This window comes from Stegodyphus dumicola, chromosome 2 (assembly GCF_044657685.1).
Source record: "Stegodyphus dumicola isolate Sdum_Otavi_A_Nest chromosome 2, ASM4465768v1".
Taxonomy (NCBI): domain Eukaryota; kingdom Metazoa; phylum Arthropoda; class Arachnida; order Araneae; family Eresidae; genus Stegodyphus; species Stegodyphus dumicola.
Genome location: NC_140769.1, coordinates 274,624,028 through 274,636,574, shown reverse-complemented (window position 1 = coordinate 274,636,574; position 12,547 = coordinate 274,624,028). Strand labels below are relative to the sequence as shown.

Below are 12,547 nucleotides of genomic sequence, written 5' to 3'. Positions count from 1 at the left end.
CTTGCGTTGTTTTCTCCGCGACATTTTCGTCTGCGATGTTTTTGCCGCGATGTTTTCGGCTGTAACCGACCATCACACCACGAAGGCATGCCAAGAAGGCGGGAGAAGTACCTTATGTACTCGCTCTTTTAAAGGGCGACTGAGGTTTTTTAGAAGACCCTATCTCCAAATCCTGGGTTGGTTGGTTGGTAACGGAGGACGGGGTCGCCTGATGTCTAACAGAGGTAAACAGAGGTAAACAGGCATGTGTTCCGCGCCCTCCACTAACCAGAAACAACTCCCTGGGGCCTCAAGAGGCCGCCTCGGGAGCTTTTTAGAATGTTAACAAGAGCATTTACATGGCCATACAAGGGCAGATTGCATTCGTTTTACCGTTTTGACATTTGTTGTTGCAATTTGCTATGGTAATTTTGCACATTCACAATAAAATTCTAATAAAACTACAAATTAAATATACAGATACAAAAATACAGTTACAAATCCTGGGTGTGGAGTATCATCATCCATCACTTTTTTAGTTCGGGCGTCACTGTAGAGACATTAGGTAATTTGGAAACCTGAAAAATATGCAACGCCTTCTCCGGGAATCGAACCTCAGACCCCTGGAATCCGCTCCTAGCATGCAGACCCTATAGTTAACACCACGAAGGCAGGCAAAGAAGGCTGGAGAAATACCCTACAGTTTTTCACAATTAAATCATATAAAATTCAATTCAACAAAAGTATCAAAAAATATTTAAAAACACTATATCTTTAGAATTTCCAATAGACAGGCTTACCCGCTGGAGGTAAAAAAGTTTGTTTCTGTACAGTGTTGTCATTACTCACTTTGAAATCATTGAGTTTGTTAATTAAAAATTACTTAAAGTTGTACAAAATGGGAAATAGATAATAAAACAGATTCGAAATTTAAATTTCGGTTTTTCAGATGCTCAATGCGAGAAATATACCTACATTCATCCACATTCTCCTTTGTTTAATTTCTTTTAAAATAATACAGGGCGATAATATTTGGTGGCAACAATTTGAAAAGTGATTCAACACAAAATCCTGTTTTCGAGATTAATAGCCCTTCTGAACTAACGCTCCTCTGCGCTAAAAATAAATTCCAAAAAATAAAAATGAAACGAGCATTTGACGACTACATAAAAAGATAAACTGAAAATAAAGAATAATATTAACATTTTTCTTTGATTCCAAAGTTGCAATAAGGAACATAAATTTTTTAGTGCATTGGTGTATTTAATTATGGCAAAGCACACTAGGGCTATCTGCCTAAGGGAAGGAATGCCTACGTGGAGGACTTTCTAAGGGAAACTGGCTACATGCATTTTTTAATATTTATAAGATAATTTCAAGGAGAAATTGAAAAATTTGGCAATACATAATTCCAAAACGTTGGGCCATTCTGTCCGCGTTCGGTTTAACTTATAAATGAGAGCAAATATTTTTTCAAACGTGAATGCGGCACAGTGTGTCCGGTCTAGACAAGCCTAAAAATTTCCTTCTATACGCACATAAAAATTGAATGAAAAAGGATTTATAGGTTACTCTGAACCTTCTTTATTTATAGTAGATGGCAGCTCAACACAAACCATCCATATATTTTAGCCATGTTTAGTTTTTTAAGACCCTCATTTTTCAAAAAAGTCTTCCAGATTTTTTTTAGGGTATAAAAGGAATTGTTTGAAAAGAAATTTCTATGTTATGTTTTTGGCTGTATGCTAATCTCCTTATTCTATATTAGTTTTAAATTTTTACCTTGAAATGTTGCCTAAAATCAAACGGCGAACCCTAGGTGTGCCCAGACCGGGCTCACCGATAATCAAGGACAACTGAGCGTCTGTATTCTTCGTTTCTTCGCATCTCATCGGTCAGTTCATTGACAACAATGCTCGTTTCTGCACTCTTTTCGAAGCTCTATTCAATCAGTGTGCCCACTTTGGGCCCACCCACAGAATTAAAACGATAAGTGCTATCTTCACAAAATTTTACTTGTGTACTCCTCTAGACCTAGTTAGACTGCCTATCTTTTTTTTATCAGAATTCCAACTTTAAAAGGTAGCGTGCCGGAAAGGGTTAAGTAAGATCATAAGCAGCTTCTCCATCAGGGAAGCCATTGATATCGAAGGGAAAAATAAAGCTCCTTCAATTACGCTTGCTTTTATAAAAATTATAATTTTAATTTTAATTTTTATCTTTAAAGCGTTTTCTAATTACATTTTCAGTAATACTTATCTTGTTATTCACCCCCCCCCCAAAAAAGGGGGTAGTTTTAAAGTGAAAATACCATAAAACTGAAACGTGATCTTAATACACACATTGGTTGGTTTTGACCCTCAGCCAAACTATAAGATATTTCTCTCCCTTCTGAGCATGCCTTCGTGGTGTAATGGCCAGCACACTCGGTGCGTATTCGAAAGGTGAGAGGTTCGAGTCCCGAGAAGACAGAGATCATTTTTCATGTCTCCTTCTTCGAGAAAACCTAATGCCTCTACAATGTGGCGCCCGAACTAAAAAAGATGGTAGATGATGATTCTCCACCACCAGGCTTGGCGATTGGGTCCCCTAATCTCCAATCGCCCTTTAAAAGAGGGAGTATATAAGGTATTTCTCCCGACTTCTTAGCATGCCTTCGTGTTGTAACGGCCAGCACACTCGGCGAGTATTCGAAAGGTCTGGGGTTCGACTCCCGAGGAGAGGATTGCTTATTTTTCACTCCTCCAGCATCAAGATCATTAAAACAATATTGAATAATGTACTAATTAGAACTTTCCCCATAGACTGCGTCTCAAAAAGAGTTTCGGCAATTTTAATTTCGTTTTGGCATTTTGCGTAGTCCACAATAAAACGGTGTTTCACTGTTCAAATTGTTACCACCAAATATTACAGCCCTGCATTATATTTAAAGAAATTAAAGAATGAAGAATCGGCATGAATGTATGCATTTTTCTCGCACTGTCAAAAAATAACAATGCCTAGAGACCTCAAATTTTGAATAACGTAGTCCTCCAACCGAATATGGGCATCTGAAGGCCGTAATTTGAGATCTGCTTTATTATCGATTTCATATTTTGTAAGAAGTTTTGATTAACAAACTCCACGATTTCAAAGCGAGCCATGGCAACAAAATTTGGAAGAAAAAAAAAATATCTCCAGCGCGCGAGCCTGTGTATCGGAAATTCTAAAAGATAGGGTCATTTTAGAATTATTTTGGGATATTGCTGTTGAATTGAATTTTATGCTTTAAATGCGAAGAACATGATACTTAATAAATACAGGCTATAAGGTATTTTTTCCGCCTTCTTAGCATGCCTTCGTAGTGTAGTGGTCATCACGCTCGGCGCGTATTCGAGAGGCCAGTGGTTCGAGTCTCGGCGAAGGCGTTGTTCATTTATCATCTCCCCCGCTTCAAAAAAATTCTAATGTTTCTATAAGGCAACGCACAAAACGTTAAAAAAATCACTCCTTTGGGCGTGGAATAAAATCTGAAAGCTTTCGGGCCTTTTTTTATATTTTATTTACTTATTTAGTTAGTTTCTCCTCCAAGCGTGTCATGTGATCAAAAGTGTCATAGCTTGGAAACCTACCTTATTAGATTCCTTTCTTCAATTTGTAGCCATAGCCGTACGATCAGCCATTCAATAGATATTAAATAGTACAATCATTTTTAAAACAATTTATATTTTATAGAAATCTGAAAAAATCCGAAAGTCGCTGCTTTATTAGCGTCTAAGAGAATTTGTTTCCCAAACTGCAAGTTTATAACTAAATCAATTTCATTCATTTATTTGCCAAAATTAATCAATTTTCTCCACGCAGAGTAAAATAAAATTTCTTTACAGGAAAGCCGTAAAGGCAACTGCTTTATTATTTCCTCTTCTGGGCCTTACCCATTTAATGTTCTGCATCAATCCAAAAGACGACGCCATGTTTGAAGAAGCTTACATGATTACCAATGCCATCTTACAATCTTCACAGGTATCAAAAGCACTTACTTCTCTTAATTTTTCTTAGCTGTTGCAATGCAAATGCAATTGTATAAGAATTAAAGCGCCCTGAGATTAAGCAAGCAGATGGAAAAGAAGGAAAATGATTTAGCAATTTTAATTCATTTTTTTAAAAAAACTGTTAAATATTTAGTTTCTGATATTTTTATTCGTCAAGGTAACAGCATAAGAACTTGATGTAAATGGACTCTTCGTAATTTGTTATTATGTTACTGCTGATGACTCAGCTTATTAGTAATTCCTTAGGAACGAAATAATATGATCCTTTATGAATGAAGGGAAGTATTTTATTTACTTCGTAAAAAAGTATTGTAATCGCGAAAAATTTCGGGTATCATATTTCAGCTCAAATATGCATTTTGACTGTTCCTTTGCGCTACGTCTGTAAGTGTGGATAGATTAAAGAACTCTTTTTCTAAAATGGATTCAAAACAAGATTTTTCTGTGACGTCTGTACGTACGTATGTACGTATGTATTGTAATATTTTAATATTTAACAAAAAATTATATTTATTATCCTTGATATTGGAGTGGCAACGTCATATTTGTATCCTGTAACCGTTCCCGAGCAACGTAAAAATATGTTTCAAATTTGGAATTCTGAAAGTTTTACCAGCTAGTAGTTGTATGAAAAATTTATGGAGAAAAAAACCTGTCATGGTAAGCTGGAGTGTGAAGCTGTAATGGATAGGATTAAATTTAAATTATCTATATTTGTGAACTGAGAATAAAATTTTGTGTTTTACAAAGGAGCCCATCGGTTATTTTGTTAAATACTACAGAAAACGTTACAGTATCTCGTAAACTCAAAAAGATTAGCCGTAAAACGTTAAAATTTTGTATATGAGACTGCTAAAATACTTAGCTGTGCACCTTCCTTTTTTATTGCAATCGACAGTATGTCTGTTTCGGCGAAACGCGTGATGGAGTTAGCTTAGTTCGAGGTTCATTAAAAAAATATTTCCCCTGACGTGCCATAGTGAACTTCGAATTGGGCTAATCGACCATTTACCGCTTCTTAATTTTATTTTTAACTCGATTAATTAGTTGATACTTTTACTATGTTTTAAATATACTTAAATATACTGCTAAAATAATTTAGCATATAGCTTACTATTATTTTTTATTTTTACTTGTAAATAATCAAATGTTGTATTTTTCACTTTTAACACATTTCATTGCAACTAATTTTGCTTATGTTAAAGTCTTCACGGAACCACAGTATTTAAGCAGCTTTTTAGCGTTCGTACTAAAATGTATCTTTTAATTTCTTTAATTTTGTAGCACAATGCGCAAAATTCTTGACCACATAGGTCTTTTATCGTTTGTTTTTCCTACTTTACTTTAAATTATATATGTATTTTATATATGTAATAATAAAATTCCATAGTCAAGAATACAACTAAAATTCTAACTGTATGTGCTTTTCATTTTTTAATGGCGACGTTCTCTTATTTGAAAGTACGTGGAATTAAATCCACAATCCGTAGTCAAGTTGTTTTTCCCGCCTTTTCTACACGTACAGTTTTAGAATGTTCTGGAAATATTTCAAGTGAACTGGATTGGCTGACGAGGCTGACGTCATTTCTTGGAAGCTCCGCCTTTCTAGAGGCTATAAAAAAACTCGCAAAAGGAATATCGGGGCTTTTTTCTTAAATGTCACGATGCAGTAAACTTCATACAAAACGTTATTAGTAATTCTTTTTATTTACTCCGGATATATGAATTTTGTAACTGCTATTTCTCCTGAATAATAATAAATGGATCCTGTTTTTTAAACTTATCGTCTGATTATTTAAGCTACGACTAAATTTATGATTCTTCAACAATCTATTTATTCCTGACTAAAGCTGATACATCACATATATATATACTTTGTTTCCTTTTCTCTAATTATATGTATGTGATGTACCAGCTTTTGTCAGGAATAAATAGATTGTTGAAGAATCATCAATGTAGTCGTAACTTAAATTATCAGAAGATAGTTTTAAAAAAACAAGATCCATTTATTATATTTCAGGAGAAAATAGCAATTACAAAAATCTGATCTCCGGAGTAAATAAAAAAGAACTACTAATAACATTTCGTATGAAGTTTACTGCATCGTGACATTTAAGAAAAAGCTCCCGATATTCCTTTTGCGAGTCTTTTTATAGCCTCTGGATAGGCGGAGCTTCCAAGAAAATGACGTCAGCCTCGTCAGCCAATCCAGTTCGCTTGAAATATTTCCAGAACATTCTAAAACTGTACGTGTAGAAAAGGCGGGAAAAACAACTTGACTACGGGGCTGTGGATTTAATTCCACGTACTTTCAAATAAGAGAACGTCGCCATTAAAAATGAAAAGAATATACAGCTAGAATTTTAATTGTATTCTTGACTATGGAATTTTATTATTACATGTGTGTGTATATATATATATATATATATATATATACATACATATATATATATATATATATGTATGTATACATATGTCATGTTTTAATGCGTAGGAATCCAATACTTTTATCAGCTTGTGGCTGTAGACAAGGCTGAGTGGAAAGGCGTGATAACACATTTAACACAACTGAGCTTGAAGTATTACAGTCTTTTTTAACGCATATCGAATCATCCTTTTTCAGACAAGATATTTTTAAATCATATTTGAATGCAATAATTTCCATGTACACGGACTTTAAAGTACGACGTCATGTTAGATAAGTAAGCACGGCAGCAAAGCGTCTTGCCAAGAGGAAAACGTAAGCGAAAAGGGTAGCAGCAACTTAAAGGAAAAAGGGAGGAAATCAAAAATTTTAGTTCGAGTTAAAAAAGTTTTGGTTTACAGTTATTTTGATTGGACAAGAGGTAGTACATGCATTAAGCATTACGTAGCATGGAGATATCTCTAATATGAGAGAACAGATGAATTTAGGGGGAGAACATATCATCTAGAATCGTTAATTTCGAGGTCACCCATTATTTTCTTAAAGCAGCTATCGTATTTTGTTATACCTAACATATATGTATATACATGTAAGATAAATATATTTAAATCAGCTTTGTAACTCAATTTAGCAATAGGCTTTTAATTCCTCATTTATAATCTGGGGGTTTCTTCTCTGTATTCTAAAAATTGCAATAACTTTCCCGGACTGCGTCTTTTCTAGATTAATCTATGTCAAGTAGCTTGCGTAACGCTTATGTCGTGCTAATTCGGAACATAAACTCAAAATTTTGTCAACTGAAAACTTTTCTAACCTAAATCAAAACCTTTCTCTTAACAAACTGCCACACTGGACAAATGCGCACTTTTGGACTGAAAACCTCTGTGCTGCTTGGACGCTACTTCGCTGTGCTGTATTCCTAACGCAACACTATCAAATAATGTATGTGTTCTGGAAATAGGCATGATTAGCGTGTCCATTTCCCTCTTCAATATGGATCTACGTTCTACGCCGTCAACATTTGCTACGTCTTTTTCTCTTCTTTATATGTATATACACTGACTACCAATAAGTATTTGGACACCTGTGATAGAAAAGAAAAACTAACTTTATTCAAAATCAATAGTTGGTAGAGCCTCCACGAGAGGTAATTACAGGGTGGACCCTCCGGGGCATACTTTCCACAAGTCTCTGTATGACAGCTAGTGGTATTTTCTTCCACTCGGCGTGGAGAAGACATAGAAGTTCCTTCACCGATTTTGCACGGTTAGTGCACCCCTGAATTCGGCGATGCAACTGGTCCCAGAGGTCCTCTATAGGTTTCAGGTCTGCACTCTGGGCAGGCCAGTCTATTCGATGAACTCAATTGGCACCATACCAAGCCTTGGTTAACGTCGAAAGATGACAACTGGCATTCGTCCTGAAAGAAACGGGGGTCCAACCCGTAAAACTGCCACAACGTAGGAAGCACATTGTCATCCAAAATAGTGCAGTAGGCATCGGAGTTGAGCTTACCATGAATGGGGACAAAGGGTCCCAGCCCATACCAGGAGAAACACCCCCAAACCATAATTCCACCTCCGCCAAACTTAACTGTTGGCACAATGCATTCTGGCAGGAGACGTTCTCCAGGAAGAGGCCAGACCCAGACCGTGCCATCGGAACGGTAAAGGGTGAACTTTGATTCGTCACTCCAAAGAACCCGTTTCCACTGATCTACGGTCCAATTTCGATGTGCTTTGCACCACATTAACCGAGCAGCGCGGTTGGACTTTGTGATCAAAGGCTTATGGGCAGCAGCACGACCATGAAAACCAAGCAGATGTGCTTCCTTACGGATGGTATTTACTGAAATAATACTCCCGGATGCCTGTTGAAACTCCTCGCGGATGAGGGCCATCGGTTGGGTGCGGTTCTTCCGAATTTCTCTGGACAGCACTCGTCGGTGTCTATCTCCCAGTTTCGTTGGTCTGCCGACTCGGGGCACATTCCAACAATCACCGCTCACCTTCCACTTCTTAATCATATAGGCCACTGTCGATTTTGGGTACATCAGACCGCTAGATATGTCCCTTAAGGATCGGCCACATTTGTGATACCCGATAATTATACTTTTCTCGAAATCAGAGAGCTCCGAACTGCGAGGCATCTTGCATGCGACTAAAGCCGATGCTGTTTCCTACACGATATATACCGGCGGAGTCTGTTACGTACCTTAGGACCGCAGATATCGTCATTTGCATAGGTGTCCAAATACTTATTGGTAGTCAGTGTATATGTGTGTGTGTGTGTGTTTAATGTACTTTCCCTTGTCGCGAAGTGAGAACCGAATTAATTGAATGAGAAATACTGAATCGTCTGTGAAAAACTGTTTCGTTTCTGTTGTTGTTGTTTTTTGCTTAATTTCTTTTATACTTCGTTTTAGATTTATTATAGTATTTGAACAGAACATGTGGCAACGATTAGATAATTCTTAAGATTCTTAAGAATATAGTGAATTTTAAAGAGTGCATTGTGGTTTATGCGCTATCGACGAAGTATATTTAATCCAATCCAAGAAGTTTAACTGAAATGCAAGAAAAAATGGGTATAATTTAATATTCCGTAAAGGAAGTCGTGTGGTGCACACATCAGATTTTTTTTAATTAGTTAAGCAATCTTTATTTCAACAATACTAATATTTGTTAATAATGATATAGACGAGTTATTGAAAAATCAAGCTTCGATAACTGATATCTGAAAACTGCTTTATATAACAGAATAAGTTACAGCAGTAGTTTCTTAATCACATTGAAGATTGCTCAACACGGTATGCGTCAGTTAACCTTCGAAACTGGTTTCAGCCAAAGTTCGTTGTTACATGCAAACCAATAAAATCCGCTTAAATCTCCTCTTAAGCGAAACTCAAATGAAAAATACTGATGTGTTTTGAATCCATAATGGAGAAACCCGAACCGTTTGCTTTGCAAATATCATGGCATACCAAACATTTCGTGACTATAAAGAAGAAATAACAGGATTAGCAGCCCATTTACGTAAAGTTCACGTATCATTATATCCGTAAGAAATGAAGATGTCAAGAAACTCCTTGAACTCTTTACTTTTATAGATTTCTCATCTGAACATTTTGGACAGGAGTCACATTTATCTCCAAACAGTGTTATTGTTCCCACAATATAGATAGGTAGACAGCGTCTTTTACGTATTACGATTGCTCGAGATCTTGTTTTGATACCTATAACTCTTTACTTGTACAGAAAAATATTTTCTGATGTTTGAATCATCTTATATTATGTCCAACCATAGAAACCAATGTAGCTTATCAGAATAAAAAAAAATACTTTCAAAAAAATCTGAAAAATTTCAGATTTTAAATTACGTCCAAAAAGTCTCTCTCTCTTTTTGATGCCCATATTCGCAGAAGGGTTACGTCATTCAAAATTGGATGGCTCTATGTACCGTTGTTTTATCACAATGCGAGAAATATACATACATTTATGCAGATATAATACAGGGCGATGATATTTTGTGGCAACAGTTTGAAAAGTGAAACGGACATTCAGAGTGATTCGACGCAAAATCGCAAAACGAAAACAATAGCCCTTTGGACTAATAATAATGTGCTCTTCGACCTGTGGCGTCTTTCTTTCATTTCTATACAGGTTATCTCAGCTTTTACAATTATATTATGCTTCAATTTCAGCTTTAAAATATGCTGTATTAATAGACTATATAGAGACATTAGGTATTTTTGGAAGCATGAAAGATGAAAAATTAGCAACGCCTTCGCCGGGAATCGAACCACGGACCTCTCAATTACGCGCTGAGTGTGCAGACCACCACACCACGAAGGCACGCTAAGAAGGCGGGAGAAATACCTTATGTAATCCCTCTTTTAAAGGGCGACTGGGGTTTTTAGGGGACCCAATCGCCAAATTCTGGGTGGAGAGAATCATCATCCACCAACCACCCTTTTAATTCGTACACCACTGTAGAGGCATTAGGTATTTTTGGAAGCAGGCAAAATAAAAAATTAGTTAAGCCTACCCCGGGAATCCAACCGCGGACCTCTCAATTACGCGCTGAGCCAGCAGACGACTACACCACGAAAGCACGCTAAGAAGGCGGAAAAAATACCTTATAACTAAAATTTCAAATTTAATGAAGTGCAGGATATGAAAATTAGAAAACTTTTATTGACCTAATAATCTCCCTCCCCTTCGTTTTTTTCTTTTTATTTCTACCGAATAAATCAAATACGAAAAATTACTCCTCTAAAGATAAAGTTTACTGTTTGGCATCATAAAAACTGTTCTCTTGATAGCACAATGACAATTAGGATAGCATTATTTGTAGTTATAAGATAAAGTATAAATGCGAAAACATACACAGCTTTGTTTAGGATAATTTTAGCTTAACCTCTTCGTCGTCCGTAACGCGTCTAACGCTTTCAAGCGAAACTTGAGCAGGGCGGCCGTAACGCGCTGCAAGCGTTCTTCTACATTTTAAAACTTTTAAACGTTTAAAACCCTTTCTAAATGTTTACTTGTTTGAGTTTTTATTTTTGGTTGTTTAAATACCTCCTAGTGGGCAGCACTGATCAGACATTCTATTTCTAATTGAATTTGCCCCGGGTTTTATGAATATTCGCGCCATTTTGCATAAGGTACAAGGACAGTGACAGATGGCTTCAACGTCTACTCAGCAGAGAAAGAGAAAAAATGAGGTTGTGAATCGGAAAGACAAGAAGGATATACGTTTGATGAGTACAGTCCATAATAACTCGATGATTGATGTTGGAACACGGAAAAGAACTGTAAAAAACCCAGCAATTGTAAAAGATTACAACAACAAAATGGGAGGAGCGAACCGTCTGGAACAGATGTTATCAAATTATCCTGCTATTAGAAATAAGCGGAGATATGATTTTCCAATATTGCTTTATTTCCTTATAATTTTACTTGATTCATCCACTAAGTCATGTATGGAAAGTTATGATGTACAGAGAAAACAATATTACAGGCTACGAAAAACAGACGGCCGCTGGAGGGGGAGGGGAATTTTCGCGGACAGGAGAGGACGGCGAAAGGGTTAAAGCGGACAGAATGCAAAACTCAAGATTAAAGACGATACAAGATCACACGAGACTTCAAGAATTGTCTTTTCCGTATTTCCATTGTTCTGCACAAAGATATGCGGATGTGGTTAAGTGTACACAACAACGAATATGTATTAGTGTCATTGTTCTCCTCAAAGGTATGCGGATGTGGTTAAGTGTACAGAACAACGAATATGTATTAGTGTGATTGTTCTCCACAAAGGTATGCGGATGTGGTTAAGTGTACAGAACAACGAATATGTATTAGTGGTTCCAACCATTTATCTAACAGCTGTGTAGGAGCCTCGTGAACAGGTAAGCGAATAATGGCTTTATGTCAGAAACAGGTATGTAAAACTCAAGAAGGATTAATTACTCTTTATTTCTCAAAATAAGAGTCTCTTTCTCACGACGTACAGCAAAACCTCCACTTGGGCTTGAACTCAATAAGAAATGAAACTTAATTAAAAGCTTAACTGAAAGATATAGCCGAAGCTATCAAGATTTCTAAGTAGTTGGCCCCTCAAATATCAACTACGCTGGCGAAGCTATCAAGGGCCTGAGATGAGGCCGAGCGTAGTAATAGTAGCTTGGAGAAAGTGTAGCCAAAAGGAGAACGCGCGCTAGTCAGAATCTCTGGCTCTCTAAAGAAGTCAGTGGAACTTCGAGTTAAGTACCGCTCTTACTCATTTGCCTTAACAGCGATTCTAAAAGCGCATTCTGGTAGGAAAATGTAAGCTGAAATTAGGAGGGACAGGAAAGTAACGTTAACTAAAGGTAACTGTTAAAAACATAGGAGAAACCTTACTGCAATCGTCTTGAAATGTTAAGAAACATGTTTAAGTTTCAGGTGAATAGCCGTGGCTTTAAATGGCTATTAACACTTTTGGTAAAAGTTTACAATTGGGTGCCCCATGTTTTTGGCGATTCTTTTTTGACGCCAAGATCGGCGCCAAGAAAGCACAATTTCAAAATGGCCGCTACACAAAACCAAGATAAGTCAAACCAAGAAGA

General features: G+C 36.6%; 1 protein-coding gene across 1 annotated transcript in view; it reads left to right on the top strand.

The window, feature by feature from the left end:
* Positions 1 to 12,547, top strand: part of LOC118187353 (corticotropin-releasing hormone receptor 2-like) — a 182,707-nt gene that overhangs the window by 149,933 nt on the left and 20,227 nt on the right. The window contains exon 10 of the mRNA XM_085810284.1: positions 3,846 to 3,981. Coding sequence (XP_085666410.1) covers positions 3,846 to 3,981 — 136 coding nt within the window. The remainder of the gene's footprint in view (positions 1 to 3,845; positions 3,982 to 12,547) is intronic.